This window comes from Silurus meridionalis, chromosome 7 (genome assembly GCF_014805685.1).
Source record: "Silurus meridionalis isolate SWU-2019-XX chromosome 7, ASM1480568v1, whole genome shotgun sequence".
In the NCBI taxonomy this organism is placed as follows: domain Eukaryota; kingdom Metazoa; phylum Chordata; class Actinopteri; order Siluriformes; family Siluridae; genus Silurus; species Silurus meridionalis.
In genome coordinates this window covers 13,272,271-13,296,999 of record NC_060890.1, presented here as the reverse complement: position 1 = coordinate 13,296,999, position 24,729 = coordinate 13,272,271, and the positions used below count along the sequence as shown (strand labels likewise).

At 38.2% G+C, this 24,729-nt stretch overlaps 1 protein-coding gene across 1 annotated transcript in view; it reads left to right on the top strand.

Annotated features, from left to right (window-relative positions):
* Window positions 1-24,729, top strand: part of atrnl1b (attractin-like 1b) — a 101,038-nt gene that overhangs the window by 8,351 nt on the left and 67,958 nt on the right. Inside the window, exons 2-14 of the mRNA XM_046853046.1 lie at window positions 14,928-15,011; window positions 15,308-15,421; window positions 15,617-15,745; window positions 16,268-16,476; window positions 17,257-17,431; window positions 17,545-17,632; window positions 19,692-19,947; window positions 20,421-20,604; window positions 21,221-21,375; window positions 21,987-22,071; window positions 22,356-22,564; window positions 24,133-24,251; window positions 24,341-24,473. Of these exons, the coding sequence (XP_046709002.1) occupies window positions 14,928-15,011; window positions 15,308-15,421; window positions 15,617-15,745; window positions 16,268-16,476; window positions 17,257-17,431; window positions 17,545-17,632; window positions 19,692-19,947; window positions 20,421-20,604; window positions 21,221-21,375; window positions 21,987-22,071; window positions 22,356-22,564; window positions 24,133-24,251; window positions 24,341-24,473 (1,940 nt within the window). The remainder of the gene's footprint in view (window positions 1-14,927; window positions 15,012-15,307; window positions 15,422-15,616; window positions 15,746-16,267; window positions 16,477-17,256; window positions 17,432-17,544; window positions 17,633-19,691; window positions 19,948-20,420; window positions 20,605-21,220; window positions 21,376-21,986; window positions 22,072-22,355; window positions 22,565-24,132; window positions 24,252-24,340; window positions 24,474-24,729) is intronic.

Sequence of the window (24,729 nt, the reverse complement as noted above, 5' to 3'; positions counted from 1 at the left end):
TTTTTGGCTTGAAGTTTGTGAAACCGGAAAAAAACAGGAAAAATCCATAAATTAGCTGTTTCATTGTTTAAGCCGCGAGGTTCAAAGCGTGGGGAAAAAAGTAGCGGCTTGTAGTCCGGAAAATACAGTATATGTGCTTAATATAAATTATCTAAATTGTGTCTCTTTATTTAGGACACTAACGTTACCCTGTTCGTGGCAAACTTTTTTTGACTGGTTGGAGAACAAACTGCACCGATTAGATAAGAAACTACACAGAGAACGCAGAGGTTATATTTTGTCTTGCTAGCTAAGATTAGGCTGCTTGTTTATTGTGTGTGATAGAGTGAGCACTTTTACACCTCACAAGCAAGTAACATTTGTTCCCCTGGTACTCAGTAACTTTGTCTGTCTTACCGATGTGCACTATTTAATTTTGGTCAAAGCTCTGAGACACTAAGCGTGAAACGCCGAGCTACGAACCTGCGCACTACCAATTTAAACCGTGTGCCACCACCATCAGTGTGTAATGCATTTGAGATACAGCCTTGAAATCCTTCGAACTTCCATCTGTATGATTAATCTGCCTGGTGGAACAAAAGCAACCCACGTGATCAGATGTTCTTCTACTAAACCTTTAGATTCACGAGTTCACACCTGATTTATTTCTCTTCTTATAGACACCACATTTTTTCTGCCAGCTAAAGTCACAATCTTAATTGGCAGTGTGCCACCACTGATTGTTCTGTTCAAGGGATTCCAGTTAGGACTGTGGGCTAATGTTTGTGGTTTAAAAAAAAAAAAAATCTAAGCATGACTTTTATAGCTGACTGACCTTTTTAATAAAGGGAATATTCTTTTTTTTCCAGCAGGGAATGTTTTTTTTTTTTTTTTTTTTTTGGATCTGTGTTTTCATTTACAAACTCACTCTAAAATGAATACAAATCATGTTTTCACCTTGTGTGTGTGTGTGTGTGTGTGTGTGTGTGTGTGTGTGTGTGTGTGTGTGTGTGTGTGTGTACGCCCTGCTGGCTGAACCTTCTGCTACATTTTGGCTTTGTTTGTCATCTAGTGGAAGAGCTCCAGAATGAGGTGTTCATCTACTCTGTCTGAGTGCTATAATTTAAATGCCTGAACAGACATAAGAATTATTCCTGCGCTCTGAATGATTTCACTTGGAAGCCAGAAACAAAGTCCTCTTAGTGTTGCAGTTACAAAATAACTGATGACTCAATGGGTTTTTTTGGTTTGTTTTTTTTGGAACAGTGAATGAATGAATGTTTAATTTCCTGTTTGTTGAAAAGGTTGATAATTTTTAACAAAGCTGCTGAGATGGAAATCTCAACATCAACATTCTGCAAAACCGCCTGCTGTTTTTTTCTCTCGCAGAGGTTTGATTGTTGATAGATTGTTACTATATAGTTTCATTCTTATTCCAGACTTTTCTTTTTTTGCCTTTTTAGATGTTTGAACCAAAACAAAATAGGGTGAGCTTTTCACCCTTATTTTGAGAGATCTTTTTAGTCTTATTGCCAAACGGTAGATTGCTTGTGATATTAAATTTAAAATCCCTGGTAATGCTGATGAAAATAATTGTATTAAAGAATGTGGGATTGTAGCTGGTCATTGATCAGGCCAGGATAGAATAAAAAAAAAGTGCTTTTCTTTTTTCAATGGTAGCAAAGTGTATATTTAAATTATTTTCCATTATAATGAACTCTGGGCATTCTCCATGTATCTTTATAGAGAGAGAGAGGGAGATCTGTGCGTCAGGATCGTTGTGGAAAAGGGACGGGGCTTCCAAATTTTATTAATGGAGAAAATACACCTGTAGGGACGTAATTAAACGTACATGGGACTGTGTTTCTGTGTAACTCTTGTTTGATTGGTACAAATAATTGCGTTCCCGGATGTAGGATGTGTTTACGTGATCGGCTGCTGATCCTCGGTTGGGTTGTATACAGTACTTCCACCCATGGTATAGATGTCATGAGCAGCTCCTGAGCTTTTCATAATCGAGATCTTGTTTTATCATTGAATCAGTTCGAAATGGCTTTTCTAAGCTGAATGTTTTGGCGAGATAATGAGCTGCTGATCACAGTAGAGAAATTGTTCCTGAGATTCTCTCCTGGTTTCCTCCACCTGCCATGGATTGCTGCTCGCTGGCCTCTTTTGAACTTGACACATGGATTCTTGTGATCAGGTCAGATAGAGCATCACCAGAGGTTGTCTGTCACTCTCTGTGATCTGATCCACGCTGGTGTTAGGAAGAAAGCCCCACCTCCAAAATACAATCAAATCAGTTAAAAACGTCCGATAGAAATGTCGAAGTCCTGAGTGTTTTTTTTTTTTTTTTCTGCAAACATCCTCCCGCTAGCACGCTGTCGAGCTTGAACAAAGAAAAACATGAATATACTTTCTCTAATAATGAATTCTTTAATGAAAATAACCTCATCCTGTTTGATAATGTGACTAGCTAAATGATTTGCATATGGGAAAAGACATCTGATCATAGCGTAGACAGAACGCAGCTCATGAGAATGAATGCAAGATTAAATTACACAACATCACCCAAGCAAGAGTGCAGTTATACTGAATATCCGCACGATATTATTTGGCGTTCACACGAGTGCCATAATTAAATCAAAGCTGCGCCAACATTCAATAGAACCACCCAAATGCGAGTGCGATATCGCAATAAGACGTCTTGACAAGAATATCGAATAAGTGTTTTTCTTCTTTTGTTTTTTTTCTTCAGGATTGCCAATATGGACAAATGTTCTGTTTATTTATGGTCAGCTAATGGAAATAGATCCTAAATAAGCTACACCCACTTTATTGCCACTTGGCACACGGACTAGCTAGCTCACATTGATTTGTTCATTCCTGGTCCATTCCTGTGTAATGTTTCTGAATTACTCCATATGGACAAAAGTATTGGGACAGCTGACTTTTCCAGCCATATGTAGTTCCTCCCCAAACTGTTACCACAAAGTTGGAGGTACACAGTTGTATCTACTGTTTTTGGATCCATGAGCATGACATTTTCCAGCAAAACTATACCCCTGTGCACAAATCCAGCTCCATGAAGATCTGCTTTACATGATCAGGGTTAAGATCTGTCTTCAACCCTGTTGAACACCTTTGAGATGAATTGGAACGCTGACTGCACCCCAGACCTCCTCCACCTACATTATTACCTGACTTTGATAAAGCCCTTGTGGCTGAATGATCACAAATGCCTACAAGCACACTAGTGGAACATCTTCCCAGAACAGTGGAGGTTTTTATAACAGCAAATGGGGACTGGTGTCTGCAAACCTTTGGTCATGATGTGGAATTTTAGCATGGTGAATACACACAAGTAGAATGATGCGCACATTGAAAAAGCCCAAATGCTGTTATAGGAAATACAGGTATTAATAGAACACTGGTAGTCCAAATCAAATTAGTAAACTGGAACTAACTGTTGGATAATTGTACTTTTTCTGGAGTACTGCCATTCAGATTTATACTGCCTATTAATATTAGAGACATGACCAAGGGACATGCTCGAGCTGATGCAATGAATAATATTGGAGCAAAATTGTAAACTCTGAAATAAGGGATATGGGTCAAGTTTTACAAAAAACTTATTTTCTCCCACGTCATTTTCCATTAATGAGAAACCCAATGTAGGAGTAGCTCCGCTAGTTAGCGATCAGAATCATCCTGCCGAGTTTCATAGTTCGCATGTACAAGGATGATGTGCTGGTGTTATAAAAACTAGGAAAATAAAGTAATAAATAAAGACATTTTCCATACAGTTTTTGCAGGGTATGTAAAGTGAGGCAGAGCAATTAATAATGTAAAAGTGCACATTGATCTATGCACATTGCAGTTTTAACACGAATGGTGAAGCTCTGGAAGCTGTTTTGTTTGAAGAAAATGATCTTGCTGCATCAGTCTCTTTGTGTCGAGGAGGACTAGCGCTACTATTGGCAGAGAACTGTGGGTAATGTAGAAGACTGATAAATAATAAAAAAACAGGACACCATGTTCATGGAAGATCCAAAAAGAAGTTAAAATTCATTCTATAATAAATATTGGGCAACAGTGAAGATTGTTTATAGAGATTATAGAGTTTCCTTTTAAACTGTGAAATGTTGAGGCGCGATTATTAAACACACAGAAATTAGATCAATATTTCTTCCTGAGGCAGTGAGTAATTGGGTGTTGGATGAAATTCAGACCCCCACACAGTGTACAAATGAGAAAAAGGATGGTTATAGTGGCAGTACATGTTTATAGTAATGTGATTCTGAGTCAGTTCAGATATATACAGGTTATAGCCTATTTATTAACCCAGCGAGTGGGGAAAAAGCAGAAATTAATGTTCCTTACGAAAGCAGCAATAAAGTGTCCTGTGCTTCTGGTATCAAATGTTTTTTTTTTTTTTTTGGTCTAATCCTGAACCTGGTGTGTGCTCATTGGTGATAAGGCTCGTAATGGATGTGAGCATTGAGGGAATTATATGATCTCTTTTGTTTTACGAGCTTCATATTTGCCAGCTTGCTCTATCCTGCATAAATGTAAATGTAAAACTTGCCTGCTCTGGACATTCCTCAGTCTTGATGCACACCTTTAATTTGTAATGTGACAGTGCTGCTCACTGCACCAAAATACTGACTGTTACTGGCTTCTCTTTTCCATATTCTTCTCACTTGTTCCATGTAGAGAGTAACAGTGATTGAGTATGGTACAGAGCACAGCTTTAATCAATGCACTTGTGAATGATGAGAGAACTCTGATCAGTTAGATGATGGCTTGCTACCATGGCTAGATAACTAACTCATAAACATGGATGCATGTCTGAGAGTGACATGGACCAGACATGGCTGTATTTAAATACATTGTTTTTTTTTTTTTAATGTATTTAATTAATTAATTTATTTTTTGGACTACACATTTGAAGGTGTGTTAAAAAAATTAACTGTACAGGACCAGTAGCTTACGAAAACAGGAAAACAGTCATTTCCACTATTTTATCCATTATTTCTACCATTTCAACTATTATTTCCTAAATTTCAGTTTCAGGCAGAGCAGAGGAGTTTAGCTATAATGTCTTTGTAGTCAGGAACCGCTTGTTGTAAAATCATGGGAAAAATGCAGTTTGTTGGATTTTTTTAGGTGATTCCACATTAATTAGAATACATTTTCAAGGTTATACATTTCCACATTGATTATGTAATATTCACGAGGCTGATATGCAGCGGGGAAGGGGCGGGGCTTCCAGGTGGTGAAAGCTTATTATGGGAGCTCAAAACACCTGCAGATATCATTCAAACTCAAAAGTCGACCTGCTCATCTCTCATTTTATTGTGGAGAAAAAAACCTCCATTAGTATATTTTTAGCCCTATCCAGACATGATTAAATTTACATGGGTTCCTGATGAAGTTTCTAGGTGCTCCTCTATGACTTCTTTACTATTCAGGTCAGCCATGTCCGAGCGTTTCTCAGGTCTTCTCTAACTCTTTTTTGTTAAACTCTGCTGCTTTTTTGCCAAACTCTGATAATGTCTGGTACGCGTCTGTAATTTTGTCTGCGGATGTTGCCTCATGCCGGAAAGAACCATGTTCGCTTGCTGCCACTTGCCATATTTAGTCTTGTGTTGCGTGTATCAGTGACCCTCCTCCAGATATTAAAAACATGCTTCTTGAATTTTGACATTGTAGCTGTAACTTGGGTCCACCCCGATGTGCAATAAGAGCCAGTGTCGTCTCTTTACTTCATTGCCTCACTGAACAGCATGGATGCCATGTTGTAAACGGAGCGTGATCATATAACCATGTGACGATCATCAGTATTTGAGGAAAACACAACCTGCTAGAAACTCGCTCATTTTGTTGGGTGTTTTATTGCTGCCTGGTAGTGAGAGTTTAATCGCTGAGGAGACGTGTGAGAAATGTACAGTATTACAAAGCATCTTCCTGATGAACTAATCTGATCTGATAGGCTTTTGTATGATCGGACACAATGGTCTAATCTGAGTTTAAATCACAGAGCTTTTATCTTAACGTGTTCAAATAGCAATTCAAGTTCCTGCATATTGTGGCAGGCTTTTTAAAATATGTTTATATATATATATATATATATATATATATATATATATATATATATATATATATATATATATATATATATATATATATATCTGGTCTGGAATATGCCTTTAATAAATATATATGACAATCTTATTATTGTTAATACAGTATTTTTACATTTTGTGAACAGGGCATGCTTGATCAGTGATGTTTTATACCTGGCTACTTTATAAGTGTTTATGCGTTTGGCTGCAGTTTTTTTTTTTTTTTTGGCCTGAACAAAAGCTGTCCAAGTTTCTAGAAGGCTTATGCAATGATGTAAGTGTGCTTATTATTTCTGAGCCCCAGACTGACTCAAAGATGTGTTGGCTCTGTTTTGGGCTTTGTGTCATGACATGATTCAAAACCCACTAAATTATTTTGCACCTACGTTAATAGTTGGCTTGTACTGCGTGTGCAGACCAGACCGACCTCGAAAGTGAACGGACACTTTGCACTTTGTGTGAATTGCGTTGCTTTTTGATTGTTGCCATGGTGTCACGCACATTAAGTTTAGAATGTTTTGCACTGCAGTTGCACCAGACCAGAGCTCACTAAACGTAAAATTTGAATGAACTGAGGTCGCGTTTCCGGTGTGCATCGAACATGCATGTTCAGTGTGAGACAATGGAACAAAAGGTGTAGTGTGACTGCAGCTTTCAATGACCAAAAACCTCAGGTCATGATATTCTAGTGTTAATACACCTCATACTATCCATTCAGGAGCTCTGAAGTATAACCAGTACTATACTGATGTTATATGACACTATGCCGATGCAATTTTATACTGATACAATATTATTTATGTAATAATAATAGCAAGATATGATATTACTATACTGTACTGTACTCTACTGTACTATACTATACTAAACTATACTATACGATACTATACTGTACTAAACTGATACTATACTATTCTATACTATACTAAACTGATACTATACTATTCTATACTATACTGAACTGATACTATAATATACTTTACTATTCTATACTATACTATACTAAACTGATACTATACTATTCTATTTTATACTATACTAAACTGATACTATACTATACTAAACTGATACTATACTATACTAAACTGATACTATACTATACTATACTAAACTGATACTATACTATACTAAACTGATACTATACTATACTAAACTGATACTATACTATACTATACTGTACTAAACTGACACTATACTATACTAAACTGATACGATACTATACTATACTAAACTGATACTATACTATACTAAACTGATACTATACTATACTATACTGTACTAAACTGACACTATACTATACTATACTAAACTGATACTATACTATACTATTCTATACTATACTATACTATACTAAACTGATACTATACTATACTAAACTGTACTAAACTGACACTATACTATACTAAACTGATACTATACTATACTATACTGTACTAAACTGACACTATACTATACTGTACTAAACTGATACTATACTATACTATTCTATACTATACTATACTATACTAAACTGATACTATACTATACTAAACTGATACTATACTATACTAAACTGATACTATACTATACTGTACTAAACTGATACTATACTATAATATACTGTACTAAACTGATACTATATTAAACTATACTGTATTAAACTGATATTTTATTCTATACTAAACTGATACTATACTATTCTATACTATACTAAACTGATACTATACTATACTATAATATAATATACTGTACTAAACTGATACTATACTATACTGTACTACACTGTACTAAACTGATACTATACTATACTATACTGATATTATACTGTACTAAACTGATACTATACTATACTATACCAAACTGATACTATATTATACTATACTGTACTAAACTGATACTATACTATACTATACAATACAACACTGATACTATACTATGCTATACTATACCATACCAAACTGATACTATACTGTACTATACCAAACTGATACCATATTATACTATACTGTACTAAACTGATACTATACTATACTATACTATACTATACTATACTGTACAACACTGATACTATACTATACTACACTATACTATACTATATCAAACTGATACTATATTATACTATACTGCACTAAACTTATACTATACTATACTGTACTTAACTGAAACTATACTATGCAATACTGTACTAAACTGATACTATACTATACTAATACTATACTATACTAAACTGATACTATCCTATTCCATAGTGATACTACGTTACAGCATATTAATACTCTTCTCAGTCATCTACAGAAAACTACACACAAAAAAGGAAAACCGTTATTTGTATGTACTGTATTTTTTTTTTATGACATTTCCCCAGGTAAAGATTATTTTCTTAGTGCTTGGCAGCAATAATCTTGTTTGATGCTCCTGGACTTTGGGATTGTCTCCCAATCCTCTATACACAAGGTCTGCATTGCTGTATGAATTATAATGCTGCACTATAAGGATAAACTTTCTTATTTTTTGGCTTTGTCTTATTTCTTGATTTTACACAGTTAAAAACAGTGTCTGGAAATGAGTTGGGACACTTTTTAGTATACGAGGAAACTGTTTCATTTTAGGCACCTCTGTATATTACACATACACTTTTTTAATTCAATTCGTTATAACAACAGACACTGTTTAAAAGCAGCTTTACTGAAATAGAGATTACAAAAATAAAACTGTAATTTCTGAATTATAACTTTATTGGTGACAACGTCATGGACAACCCCCCCTGAGCTGGTACGAGGAAGTAACCTTGAGAGAAACCAGGCTCAAAAAGGGAACCCATCCTTATCTAGGTGACAGAGAATATCTCTTTACTGCGTGTGTGTGTTTGTGTTGTGTCTGAGGTGTCGAGCATGAGTCCATGCCTCAGACTGCTGACTAGTAGCTGAGGTAAAGCTGTCTGGTATTCAGGTTAAGCTCGGCCTGTTGTCTTGATCACTGCTCTATATTTAAGCTGATCTTTACTGATGTGTCTGTGTGCGATGAACCCATTTACTGCAGTCAGCTGTGCACTTATTAGTGCGCTTTATAAATAGGAGGCACGGAAAGAAGTACCTGAATCATTTTTCAGGAAAGTGCAAAAGATGATCCAATGTTAAATTTGGACCCATCCTGCTTTTGTTAAAGCTGAACTGCTGAGCTAATACTGTTCTTTATTTTTTCTTTGCTACTTTCTTCATTAACAATGCTTTGACTTTTTCGGTACACATGAAACTCACTCAGTTCAGATGAACAGCAGTGAAGCGCGATGGCCGATCAGCAGAACGTCATCTTTTGTGCGTGGTGAAAACAAGATGCGTTTTCTCAAGATTGATGGCGTTGTTCTGGAAAGGGCCAGACATCCAAAGAGCTGAGAGCTCCGTCAGACTCTGATTCATTGCCTTAAGGACACTGCCTCTCACTTACTCACTTCCCAGATGTAGAGGACATTAACAGTCACATAACAGGCCTCTAATCCCATAGACATTGAGCTGTAATACAGACCTTCATTTACACTGAGGTGTGTCAGGAATGTGAACACGCTTTGTGTGTGCTGGAACTGATGGTCTGTCTGCATGGCTTTTTCCGGCAGTGCGAGATGTTTTCTGAAAGTTGTGTTGCGATTTCATTAAGAGAGGAAAAAGGGACATCGTGCCACCGATTACAGTCGATGGTTAAATGTGATATACACATGCTTTTCCTTAGTAACCACATCCTGTAGTATAACAATACATTCATAAGCAGTAGGGATGTGGTGCATTTTATCATTTAAACATGGTTCTTGTGTTTGATTTATTTCTCTGTTGAACAATACATGGTTCCGACTGCATAATTAACTAGGCTATTTGTTATAAAATACAGCACATATTACACTCCCTGTTTTGGAAAAAAGTAGTAGTAGTTCTTTTTTTTTATATCAAATCAGGAAAGGGTATGTGGATTTGATAAACACTGTTTCCCCGAGCGCACAGGTTTTTTTTTGGAGTCAGTATACTAGCATGCTAGTATATTAGCTGGAGAAAAGCATAAACGGATCCAGTAAGCAGGAGCTTCCATCCCCTGTAAGTCTTTAAGGTCTAGTGTAAGCACTTTGGCTTGCTGAAAAGACTGTACCCTATACAGAAAATCTCAAACATGTCTGACTCTTCTTGCTGATTCAATCCGGATTAAAATAATCATGGTGGTGGTCATATACCTCAGTAGAAACGCACATCTTATGGTTCAGAGCGCTGCATGTGGCTAACAGCAGATTAAAAAAAGACATGCTAGTGCTTCAGACATGCCCATTGTGAGTGAAAGATTAGCCATGTTTCGTTTTGCTACATATATACATATATATGATGATTAGGCATAACATTATGACGATATAACATTAGGAGCGGTGAAGTGAATAACGCTGATGATCTCTTTATCATGGCACATGTTAGTGGGGGGGATACATTAGGTGCAAGTGAACATTTTGTCCTCACAGTTAATGTGTTAGGAGCAGGAAAAATGGGAAAGTGAAAAAGGATGTGAGCGAGTTTGACGAGGGACAAATTGTGACAGCTAGACGACTGGGTCAGAACTGCAGCTCTTGTGGGCTGTTCCCGGTCTGCAGTGGTCAATATCTATCAAAAGTTCTCCAAGGAAGAAACAGTGGTGAAGCGGCGACAGGGTGACGCACGCTGCGAGCGAAGGCTAATCCGTGTGGTCGGATCCAACAGACGACCTACTGTAACTCAAATTGCTGAAGATGTTAATGCTGTTAATGCTCCATGGGGCAGAACTGTTTTGGCAGCAAAGGGGAACCAACACAATATTGGGCAGGTGCTTATAATGTTCTGCCTGACTGGTGTAAATAATCCATAATGGTGTTTAGACCCAGAGTGTGTGTTCAGACGATGCTTGTTTTTGCTGTATTGAAAAGGCATTGTATTGAGACGCCACTGAATATTGTAGACATGTGAGTATCCCAAACCAGTGTACAATAGGCTTCATGGTTATAACTATAGCATGTGCTGTTAGTTCCTGTTCACACTGTCCGCTGCAGCGCACACATCGACACCTAGACTCACTCGAGTAGCAGCATACGAGTCCTCCCACTATTAGCACTCTCTGTAGGAGTTCAGTCTGCTGTCTTAACCTCCGTCCTGAGTCAGTCTATGCCGAGCACCAGCACCGAGGCATGTTACAGCCCCGGCTTTATATTAAGTCTTGATGCATTTGATCAGATCTTATCTGTCGATGGCTTCAAAGTTTGTTGGGGCAGATACAGATGTATCTGCAGTGAAAGTGCCTCATAAAACATTCATGGAGACACGGTGAATAATTGAGCCTCCGACTCTACTAGAGTTCACCTCATCGTTACTGCTCACATAGCTGCAGTCAGTCTCCAGCATTCTGAGAGAGCTTGTGTGTTTAAGTGCTCTTTCACGACCCAACCAGAACGAAGGATCCTCCCTTGTGCAGGCAAGAGGAAGTGGAAAGCCTTGATTATGGTCTTTCGTGATCTTTTACTGCCCTTAAAAATTGCTCTCGGCCTGATTATAGACATCAAGGATATCGGGCAAAGAGACAGCAGGGCTGTGGTTTAATTGGCTGCCTTTCCACCAGAGGCCCAAGCCAGATTTCATATTATTTTGGTGTTACATTATCGGTTTTTTAAGCTGTATAGCGTTTTTGGTGTATGTATTATGTTCATTCAATGTTTATGATTAATGCAGGGTGGAAAAGCAGGCTCAGGTTCCTAGTGTTTAGGGTTTTTCTTCTTTTATTCAGTAACCTTCACTCAATAATAATACTATGTTTTAACTTCGGTTTGTATATTACAGTTAATATTTTGCTTCATGTTGCATTTTGCTTAACATGTGCTACGTGGTATGAATTCTGGGAGGGAAAAAACCCCAAAACAACTCTAGGCCAAATCAATGGCCAACAACTTGCAGACTTTTTACAGAGGGCACAAATAATATATGCTTCCTCAGGCACTTCTAAAAGAAGGCAGTCTACAGCTAGCTGGTTCTCCACTACCTGAAAATGTATATAGTGTATAGTATTCATGTGTTTTATTAATGTGTTTAACTAGATAACTACACTGTGCAAAAGTTTAAGGACACATGGCCATAAAATGTGTATGTGCTTTTTAAACGTCGGGTGAAGAGGCCTGGGGTCCAATCAGTATTTCAATTCAGTCCATAACTGTTCAATAGGGCTGAGGTTAGAGGTGGGGTTTAGCTGGTTCAAGATCTTCCACTCTACCCCAAGTAAAGCAAATCTTCTTGGAGCAGGCTTTGACTTTTGGGTCTTCTAGTTCAAGTGAAAAGTAAATGTAATGCTTAAAAAAGAGATCCTGTACTATTTTGTGTCTCCAATTTTGTGGTAACAGATTTGGGAGGAAGTCAGGTGTCCCAATGCTTTTGTCCATATAGTGTAACGATGTATAATATCACCTTTGTAGGTACAGCATTTCTTCTTATTAAATTAATCTCTGAGGATCTCAAAACGTGTAGTGCCCGGGAGCCACTAGGTGCTGTGAAGGCCACACCAGACTGCTCTGTGGGTATTTATTTATTTAATGGAAGAACCAACCTTCAATATTGTCAATATTGTATAACTCCCCTGACTGTGAGGCATTTCTATTGGTCTGCTCTATTTGTAATGCCATGAGACAGCGTCATTACGCAAGGCTCTTAATCCATAACCGCTCAGTCGCATGTCGCTTTGAATTAAAGCATCAGCCAAATGAGGTAAATGTCATGAGGAAAATACTTTGTATAACTGATGAGTTCATTCTTTAAACTAGAAAATATCATTTCGACCAATAGGATCTGTTCCCTTTTGCTCCTTTGCTAATTTTACAGAGCATTTAATTCATTTAAACTTTTCGCCTTGAGGACTGTGTGGCTATCGGGGAGGAATTAAACGTGTTTGTGTAAGAGCGTGTCGAGAATATTGCAGGCATTGTTTATAAAGATTCCCTCTCTCGAGCTGACAGCAACAGACAAAGGCCCTCTTTACGCAAACAATGCTACATGCTGGCGTTAGGCACTGCAGCTCATGGCACACACAGCTTGAGTTCCACTGTGACGCAACCCAGAACCGAGTTCTGTCGCTCCACAGGGTTCCTGTCTCTCATTGGTGCGGCACTGGTTGGGGGGGGTTTAGTGAACCGATTGGCTCTGCTGCTCTGTGAATCATCCTAGAATTGCTCCCACACGAACTTGAGTCCATCTGGTCATGAATAACTGCAGAAAACCAGTGCTTCCTTTACAAAGAGCCTGTGTAACCAGTCTGAAATATAGTTACATCCAGAACACTACTAATTTAAATTCAATTCATTTTTATTTGTTTACACAGATATTGCGGTGATAAAGAATGAATAGGATTGTTCTTTATAAGTGTAAGTTTATCCCTAATGAGCAAACTAGTGGTGACTGTGGCAAGGAAAAACTCTGAGATGGCATAAGGAAGAAACGTTGAGAGGAACCAGACTCATCCTCAAACTGTAGTCCTGAGTCAGTGTAGCAGACTGTTTACATTAACTATAGTCCACATCCAAATACTCAAAGCTCCTGTTCTATTAGGGGTGTGACGCTACAAATATTAACAGTTTGGTACAAAGTCATGGTTTGGTTTTTGGTACAGTTGGGTTTAACGCAGTTTATTATTATTAACATATATGAACCTTAAACATTTAAAAATTTTAAAACCATGACCTGACCAACTGTTCTACTTATTTCAGCATACTTATGGTATCTTCATTCCTTCCATCCTTCATTGTATGTGGAATTGTCAGGATTTTCTCATTTTAAGAGAAATTCTTGAAGCTGGACAAAAGGGCTGCAGCTATTGATTATTTTAGTAATCGAGCATTTTACCGATTAGTCCATCGAGTAATCGGAAAAGAAGTCCTATTGCTTTATTAAAGAGCATATACGGTCTAAGAAAAAATAAGACGGGTCTCTTATTTGTTTCCTTTTTAGAAAGATTTTTATTTTAATTGCTGAAATTATAAGAATTTTTGTGAAAACTAAACCCATTTACTGCATTTAAAAAACCATATTACATCAAAATGCAAATACAAATACATACATTTAAAAAATCATAAATAAAAATATCAACATTTCTAATTGTTTAAAAAAAGAAAAAAAAGGGGGTAAACACGCGCTATGGTGTTTTCTTTGTTTTAGTATGAAATGATCCCAAACTTTGGAAACTTTCTCTTGTGTCCTTTGAACCGAATCTTCTCTTCGCCCCTCGCCGTTTTCTCTCCATTCCTCCATTTTTCATTCTGCAGCATCTTCTGTGTTCAGCTGTCCAGGTGTCTGATTTATAAATGTTTTCATGCAAAGATTGTGATTTATATAAAAAAAATTAACTTGAAGAGAGAAAGTGTGCATTTTGAGTAAACTGACCGCTGCGTACGCACAACAGGGAAACACAGAAGGCGAGAAGGGGAATTGGTGACACCGATATTGCGCACAACCTTCGAGAGGAAAGTGGCGTAAGCGCGTTTCAAGCCCCTGTTTTTGTGCCATGTTTAATAATGAGACCCCAGAGCGGTCCAGAGTTTAGCAGGTGGTGCGGCAGTAATAATGGTCCGTGGGGAAACAGTTCTCAGTGTGTAGTTAAATGGACTAAATGAATTACTCGAGTTACTTGAGGAATAATTTTTGCCCTACTGTACATTGTGTGTGTGTGTGTGTGTGTGTGTGTGTGTGTGTGTGTGTGTGTGTGTGTATGTATAATATAAATATAAATAAAATGTATGTATTGTGCAGGACAACAGTAATCTCCATGAGAGTTTTCTCACTGATTATGAATTTGAATTTTGTCTTTCAGGCTGACTGATCCATCAGGGTACCTGACAGATGGCCCCATCAACTACAAGTACAAAACTAAGTGCACCTGGCTCATTGAGGGCTAGTAAGTGTCCTTCTTTGAATCTTTCTTTCTCCTGCTTCACCTGCTACTTAATGCCTGCAACTTCCCATTGTTCAACAGCTGTTTAGAGTTGCGACATGAGTGCACACAGGCTGTTATTATCCGCGCTATGTTATGAGAAAAGGCGTGGAGAGCCACATTCTGAGTCACACACACACACACACACACACACACACACACACACACACACACACAAGTCTGTTGTAATGCTGTCTTAGAGATTAGTCAGATACAAAGAAGGATGACAAAAAAATCAAGTGGCTGCTTTTGTTTTGCAGCCCCAATGCAGTGCTGAGGTTGCGTTTTAACCACTTTGCGACCGAATGTAGCTGGGACCACATGTACGTCTACGACGGAGACTCCATTTACGCTCCTTTAGTAGCCGTGTTCAGGTGAGTAGTGTCCCTCCCACCCTTTTTCTTCACCGCTGACTCGGTGGTTTCTGCACTGTGAGCTTTGTGATCATAATGAATGGGGCTGTTGAGTCTCACTGCTCAGGATGATAAATGGAGTTGTGTTTTTTTACTGTATTATCGAAAGAAACATGATGTCAGGTTGACTAACGTTTAATTGTTCCTGGCCTACAGTGGTCTCATTGTGCCAGAGGTTCCAGGGAATGAGACAGTCCCTGAAGTGGAGACCAACTCTGGCTATGCACTCCTGCACTTTTTCAGTGACGCAGCCTACAACCTGACTGGATTTGAGATATTTTATTCGTGAGTAATAGCAGATACTTTCCTGTAGTGACTTTCTCCAAAGCTCAAGAACAGCACAAATGCAGCACGAGTGACACACCGAGTGCAGATCTAAAATAAAGAAATGTGTAATTATTTACGTACTCTTTTATAGAAAGAAATAGGAAGCATTCTTTTAAAAAACAAGCAGAGTTGTTAAGCCTGTGATAAGGAATGACCTGGCAAACAACTACTAGGACACATGGGTGTAAAATAAGTGGTAACACTTCTAGTTTGAAATAAAGAGAGTTTGTTTAAATCTGTCTTGGAATACTGAAAGAGAGGGAATTATAGTTAATGATGAATTCATATTCTTGTGGAAGTAGCCGCTATTCTGAGAACTGCACTCTGTAATCACAGCCGGTCTCATCTCCTTTATGCACATCTGTCACACCTCTTCTCTTTTTTCTTTTTTTTTTTTTAAACTAACCATTGGTACTTATCCACTATGATCTGATCTGGAAAATGTCTCCTTCAGTGTCCTCTTTTTCTTTCTTCCAAAAGGATAAACTCCTGCCCGAATAACTGCTCAGGCCACGGCAAGTGCACCACCTCCAACTCCATAGCGAGCAGAGTGTACTGTGAGTGTGATAAATACTGGAAGGGCAAAGCCTGTGACATCCCTTACTGCAGGAACAACTGTGGCAGCCCAGACCACGGCTACTGCGATCTCACTGGGGAAAAGCTGTGCGTCTGCAATGAAAGCTGGCAAGGTACTGCAGTCCATTCTGTCTAACTTCTTTTCAACCCTCTTGACTCTCCTCAACCATCTCCTCACATCTTCTCTCCTCAACAATCTCCTCTCTGTAACAATCTCCTCTCCTCACATCTCCGCTCCTCAGTCATCTTCTTTCTCATCTTTTCTCTCCTCAATCATCTCCTCTCTCATCTTTTCTCTCTCCTCAACCATCTCCTTTCCTCACATCTTCTCTCCTCCTCTTTACTCAACCTTCCTCTCTCCCATCACCTTTTTTCCTCTTTCTAGGTAGAATAGAATCTTCTTTCTCCTCACATTTACATTTTATTTCTGTCCCTTCTTTTCATCTTTCCTCTGACTTCTACTTTCTGCTCTCCTCTTTTCTCTAAAGTGTAAATATGATGCAGTGTTCCCGACAGCAGTATGCTCTAAATATTCATGTGTCTCCCTCTACTGGTAATGAGGTGTCAGTGGTTTAGTCTTTCTGCTGAAACCTCTGCTGTCCTGTAGCATCATCATGTGTCCAGTGTTCCAAGGACCCAATTATTTTCCAGCTTTGAAATGAAACTCCTGAAGGTTTGTGCATTGGGACAAAGGGTCACGAGGCTCAGTGCAGAGGAGTCCTGTCTGTTTTTTTGTGGCCCTATAGGAATATATGTGGAAAATAATTTTGGTCAGTGTGTGTAAATGTGCTACTTATTGAGGTCCCATAGTGTTGCTAACTTTGGATGGAATAACGATGAAGACAGGAGATTTTCCCTGCTACATCAAGCTGTGTTTTCTCTCTGCCGCTCAGGTCCGGATTGCTCCCTCTCTGTGCCCTCTACGGAGTCATACTGGGTCATGCCAACAGTGAAGACGTTTGGTACATCACTAGGCAGGGCATCCCACAAAGCAGTGGTTCAGGAGAAGGTCATGTGGGTGGTCGGTGGCTATACGTTTAACTATAGCAACTTCCAGATGATTTTAAAGTGAGTAACTTTATTTACATCATTGTTAGGTGCAGAGGCTCTTACACAAAATATCTTTGCTCGGTCAGAAGATCATAAAATGTCCTTAATTTTTTTTTTTTGTCTTTCTGCAGCTACAATCTGGATAGTGGTGCCTGGAACACTATGGCTAGCAGTAGTGGGCCTGTGTCGAGATACGGCCACTCTCTCGCACACTATCAGGTAACACAACTCCTGAAACATCAATATGTCTGAAACTGAAAATGTGTGTGATTTGAGAAACAGTGAGACATGGTGAAATTGCATCTTGTGTGGATTCGAGCCAAAACAAGCATCCATACCAGGGATGCTGCAGTGCTATTGGTTAGCTTGTGTACTGGGCATGTGAGGTCACAGCTCCATGTTCTGCTTGTCTGAAGGCCCATTTATCTAAAACACACACTAATTCCCTGCAATATTACAGACTACAGAAAAGAGGGGAGTACTTGTATGTGGGCAGCTTTATGTAGGTCATCGCTTTATCCACTTATACGTCTCGAACGCTGAAGCAGATCATATTTAAATCCTCACCAAAAAGGCACAAAGTCTTAATCAAACAATTCAGTTCTAATTTAACAAATTAGTGTCTTAATTTTTGCCTGATGTGTGAGCATGAGATTTGTAGCTTTTATGATTTATTCGCACTGTTTTGGTTAGTTTTAATATCCCTTTATAAACCTGAGTGTACTAATAATAGTAATAATAATAATAATAATAATAATAAAAATAGTAACAATAATAATAATAATAATAATAATAATAGTAATAATAATAGTAACAACAATAATAATAATAGTAATAATAATAATAATAATAGTAGTAGTAATAATAGTAATAATAATAATAGTAGTAGTAATAGTAGTAGCAGTAGTAATAATAATAATAATAATAATAATAATAATAGTAGTAGTAATAATAGTAATAATAATAATAATAATAATAATAATAATAATAATAATGCGCCTCATTCCAGAGCGTGACCTCTTTACTATTTTACTATTTGAGAACTATAAGCTATATAATATGTTTTCTAATCCAACATATTAGATTAAAACAGCTTTCTTCTGCAAACAGCTTTCTTCTGTTTACATATATCTTTATAAACCTGAGTGTACTAATAATAGTAATAATAATAATAATAATAATAATAATAATAATAATAATAATAAAAACATTGAAAGGAGACTGACAATAAAAGAATCTAATTTCACTGGCGAGTAATACACTTGCTCTGGATATCAGATTTGATTATTTTGGAGTTTGCCATCCGTGATTGAATCAGAGGGTTTAGTAGGTGATAAATGAACAAAATATACTACCACAAATATATACACACATTTATTCTAAAAAGTTACAATAACTATAAATACAATAACTGTTAATATAAACATTAATCAACTTTACTGCTGTCTAAATACATGTATTGCATTACTTGTGTGTGTTAATATGGAGCCTAAAGACCTTCACAAACATTTTTGGGGGCTGAGTGTAACATCTTAAATTTGTCTTTCAGACAAGACAGGAGTTTGGTCGAAGCCTAGTAGTGAAATTGTCACGCAGAGTGTGTATAAGTAAAGGTTAGATTTAAGCTGAATTGTCTGCACCCCTGTTTTAGAATGGAATAGAATGTACTTTGTCACATATACAGTACAGTATAGAGAAATTCTTTTTTCGCATATCCCAGTTTGCTTGGAAGCTGGGGTCAGAGCGCAGTGTCGGCCATGATACGGCACCCCTGGAGCACACAGGGTTAAGGGCCTTGCTCAAGGGCCCAAGAGTGGCAGCTTGGCAATACCGGGGTTTGAACCCTCAATCTTCCGATCAGTAACCCAGAGCATTAACCACTGAGCTACCACTTTTATTATAGGCTTGATCACAGGAGGCATCATCACTGATTTATTTAGCATTTTGGCCAACTTCAGATTTCACTATTCACTAAATAGCTCCTGCTGTAAATTCAGCGGAATAATAGTGACAGGGCACAAAATCATTAACAATATATTATTTATTTAATCCTCTTAATTTTTTTGATTAAAGCCTTTTAGCTACTTGCTTATGTACAGTAATACTTCTTTCCCCATTAAACTAGAAGATAATTCTTCATCTGAGTCTGAAGGCTTTTATCCTTTTTTTTAATTTGTTGCTAAATTTACTTCATCTTTATACACTGTAAAGTGTAGAGAGAGTTTTTTGTACGGGTTACAGTCCTCTTTTTCTCTGCATCGTGTGTGTGCGCATGCAGGATAAACTCTACATGTTCGGAGGAAAGTTGGAGATGGGCTCGGGCAACGTCACAGACGAGTTGTGGGTGTTTAACATGCAGAGTAAGTCATGGACTCAGCAATCCCCTTCGACGCCGGCTCACGGTCAGGTGTATGCAGTGGAGGGGCATTCTGCACACATAACCGAACTGGACACAGGAGACGTGATAATGGTAGTCATCTTCGGCTACTCCTCCATCTACAGTTACATCAGCAACGTGCAGGAGTACAACATCAGTAAGTTTGTGATTGTTCAGGAGCAGAGAAGGTGGTGTAAAAATGTACCAACAGTGTTCTGAGGTCCACGTTTAGTCTATTGTGAACAAACATCTAGATGGTCATATTTCTAATAATAAATGAGTGACATGATGGTCAGAAGGATTAAGTGTAATTACATTAGAGCAACAGTAGATGGTAGTGTCGCATCGGCATTCTTAACAACATAACCAGTTTGCCAGATAATTTTCTTTGTTTACTTAAGTTTATTAGGTTTCAGTAAGAGTAATTTACCAACTAATAAAGTTCTAATGCTATTAGCGTACCAGTTTCTTTGTTACTAAACAAACTCAATAATACAATTTATTTTTTGTTGTTTTTATAGCTGTGCTATTCACACACACACACACACACACACACACACACACACACACACACACACACACACTCAAAAGCACTTAGTTTGCATGATGATTTGTTTACTCTGACCACAGAAACAAACATATGGCTGGTTCCTGAGACGAGAGGAGCCACAGTTCAGGGAGGCTACGGCCACAGCAGCGTGTATGATGCCGGCAGCAGGAGTGTGTATGTCCACGGAGGCTACAAGTCCCTGCCTGCTAATAAGTACAGCCTTGTAGATGACCTGTACCGTTATGAGGTACACACTCGCATCTGGTGAGTGCCCACTGACATGCCCAATCATAAACATACATGTCTAACAGTTTAGTCATTTTTGAAATATTATTGTGGATTGTCTTAAAACCTTGTCAGCCTGCTTCATTTCATTTCCCTTTTTTTTTTTTTTAGTGTATAGTAAAAAAAAGATCAAATATAATGGGAGGAAAATAAACAAGCATTTAGAACCTCCCCCTTTATAGAGTGTGCAGGCAACTACCTTATTAGAGAAACATTTAATTTATAAACTAAATTTCTGTGAAGCTACTTTGAGGATGAAATTGTTTAAAGTGCGGTATAAATAGAACAATTAAAACGATTTGATACATTTTGCCGGTACTTTTTTTAGAAGGCGGTAAAAACAAGACTGTTATGCTTGACATGAATTCTCAGACAAAAGAATAAAATAGAGCAGAGCTGAAGTTAACATGAAGTAAACATGCGATTGTTACTGTATCTGAACAGGACTGAGACTATATGCAGTATGTGCCATAGACAATTATGAATTATATTGTATCTAAGCATGTGGTTTCTCACAGTGGGAAAAAACCCTGCACACACACATTACTTCTCAGTGTAGTTTTCTGTTTCTTAGAGTTTCACTTGTTGTGTTTAGGACTATTCTGAAGGAAAGCGGTTACCCACGCTACCTCCACTCAGCAGTGCTGCTGGGAGGAACTCTGCTCATCTTCGGAGGAAACACTCATAATGATACGTCCCTGAGCAATGGTGCTAAATGCTTCTCTGCTGATTTCTTAGCATATGATATTGGTATGAACTATTTATTTCTATTCAATTGTTTGAGTTGTGCCCATTTTCTTCCAGTTTCTCTGATGCCCTGCCTCTGATGATTCTGATAAATACAGATTCTTTTATGTGAACTGCATTCAATATGCTAATTATTTTTACTGTACTTGGCAACCCATTAAATTTTTTCAGCTTGTAGTATAGTCCTAAGCATTAATGTTACTTGATTTGTAGATACTGATTTGTAGAAAAACGATTGGCTTAGCTTTTGGTATTTTTCCGTTGCTGCCTTAATTCAATAATTTGACATACAAGCATAACGAAAAAAAAAAATGTAATGTAAAAAAATTGCACTCGGTATACTTTTAGTTTACACTTTTAATATTTTTATGAGTATTTTTATTTTATTCTTTTTTTATTAACTGTGACCTATTCAGCTGTGAGTGTATTTTCTAAGCTAACATCGTAGAGAAATAAAAACAATACAAATACAAAATTATGGAAGCAAACAATTGTTGTTAGAAGTGGTTGAAATCTGTTTGTAAATAGTTCCGGGTTGCGAGGGTTAATAGTGCCTGTGATGATAATTTACTAGTAAGAGTTTGGCAAGCTAATGGATTTCTCATCGTCCACAGCGTGCGATGAGTGGAAGGTCCTTCCCAGACCAAACCTGCACAGAGATGTTAATCGCTTTGGCCACACCGCAGTCACCAGTAATGGGTTAGTATGTACGTGATAATGTGTAGGTCACAACGAGGTGCAACGTTTCATCATTTTTACCATTCAGGTACAAGATGGAACTATTCCATTCGAATGTTTTATTGTAGACACTGTTTGAAAAACATTTTGACATTTCGATTGTATTAAATCAAAGCTAAACTATTTCCAGTGCATGAGTTGTGTTTTTATAGAGCTCTGTGATATCTAACACGTACCCCACGCACACACACACACTCTCTCTCTCTCTCTCTCTCTCTCTCTCTCTCTCTCTCTCTCCTCTGCAGGTCCATGTATGTGTTTGGTGGTTTCTCCAGTGTGTTGTTGAACGATGTGCTGATCTACAGGCCACCCAGCTGTGAGGCATTTGTGGGGCAGGAGCGATGTGAAGGTGCAGGTCCGGGGGTGCGCTGTGTTTGGAGACCAAATCGCTGTGTATCCTGGGAGCCCAGTTTTTCTACAAGCACACCTGCTTCTTTCTGCCCTGCCAAGCCTGGTACGTGCTGCTGCATCTCCAGAGACGAGCTTCTGTACTAAACCTATTCAACCTGCAGCACACACTTCAGGTTTAAGGTGTTATGTGTAGCTGCCTGTTAATTAATAACACTGATATTTATATAACAGCCCTGTCTTTCTGAAACTTATTACACAAAAAAAAGCAAATCAGTGTGCTCACAATTTATAATACTTATACTAATGCTCACACAGTCATGCCTTATTATTGACTGAGATGTTGGACTATTAATCAGAAGGTCATGAGTTCAAATCCCACCACCACTAAGCTGCCAAGATCCTTAACCCTCAATTGCTCAGTTGTATGAATGAGATAATGTTTCTCTGGATGAGGGTGGTTGCCAAATGCTCAACAACTTTATAGTTGTTATATGAAATATAGTTAATGTTTCTCAATGGCATATAAATTTCTCTTCTTTAATAAGAACAAAAACACTTAGGGATGTGCAGTTATTGGAAAATAATCAACGTCAGGATATTAGAGCCTCACACCGCTCCGTCACTGATTATTTTTCTCTCATATCTACCGAATATATAGGAAAACTAGAGCGACTATAGATTGAATGTATGACACTAATTTCCCACAGTGCCTTTTAGTTTTGGAAAAGAGGGAAAAATCAGTGTTATGACTATCGGCCTTATCAGAACAGCAAGAATAAAACAGTCTACTGTGTGGCCCTGGTTTTGGTGATGAAAAGAAAACAGTCAGCATTGCTTTTTATTTATATAATGGTTCCTTCTCAGTCCACTTTTTGAAGAGCTAGCTGATGTTGAATAGCTCTGTTTCAACTGATGACCTGTGTATGCTGTTTTGAGATGATGCATGTACACACACACACACACACACACACACACACACACACACACACACCACACACTCACATGCACAATTTAGCCTTTGTAATGAGAGCGAGGGAGAGAGCGAGCGAGTGAAAGAGAGAGACCACAGCTCTATACCATCCCTCTTTGATCATGAGCAGATGCACAAATGCACACCCTAATGCAGTGGGGTGTGTGTGATACTTGTGTGTGCCCTCTGGCTGTGTAGAGGTGGTGCTAAACCATGATAACAGTTTGATCTGAAATTTAAAACTCTTATGTTGCGAGAGAGATCAGTACGTAGAGACCATACGCTGGAAGTTGTCTTTTTCCTCTAAGAAGGTTATGAGGTGATTCTTCTATTAATTATGGAATAAAGCGCTGGTGGTGAGGGTGACAGATGTAAGCAGGCACCGCTTTGAAGCCTTATATAAGGCCAGTAGTTTAAAGGCTATTGATTTGGCGTAAACGGATATGCGAGACAGGTGTTTGATGTGCGTCTTGTTCCTTTCTGAGCCTTTTCCTCTTCAAATGTGTTAATCTAGTGCCAAAGTTTCACTGCAGTTCACTTCTGAAGTTATTTAAGGTTGCCTGACTTAGTTTTTCCAACATTAATGCGCATAGACAGGGGGTTTAGACATGAGTCGGTTTTAAATGCATGTTCTCTGGCTTTGTAGTGCAGTTATTCCTCTTTATTATTCTGACCTTGTCTCATCTCGTCCGTTCCTTTAGCCACCGTGGATGAGCGATGTCACCGCTTCTCCGACTGCACCAGTTGTACTGCAAACACTAATGGCTGTCAGTGGTGTGACGACAAGAAATGCATCTCAGCCCTCAGCAACTGCACTGCTGTACGTAGTCTTGTAGAGGGAGCCAGAGAGCCATTTTTTTTTTTTTTTTTTTTCTCGAAATAATCTATTCTTTCTTTCTGTTATTGCAGAGTGTGAGAAACTTCACCAGATGCTCCATCAGAAACGAGCAGATCTGCAGCAAGCTGGCCAACTGCAAGAGCTGCACCTTAAACCTTAACTGCCAGTGGGATCACCAGCAACACGAGTGTCATGCTCTACCTGGTAAGATGTCCAGAGTCTAACGCCATTAACCATCGCTGTCTTTATATCATGTTGCCATTTTACTTCAGTTTGGTTCATGCACATATTTTTTCCATTTTACTGTCACTTTTGTGCCATTTGCTGAAACTGTTTTTGAGCGAAACTGCTTGATGCATCATTTGATTTTTTTTTTTCCTCATGACACTAGATCTGTGCCAATTTTACGGTGCATTAACCTCTGCTGAGACTGTGTGTAGGCCGGTAGACCTAAATTAGT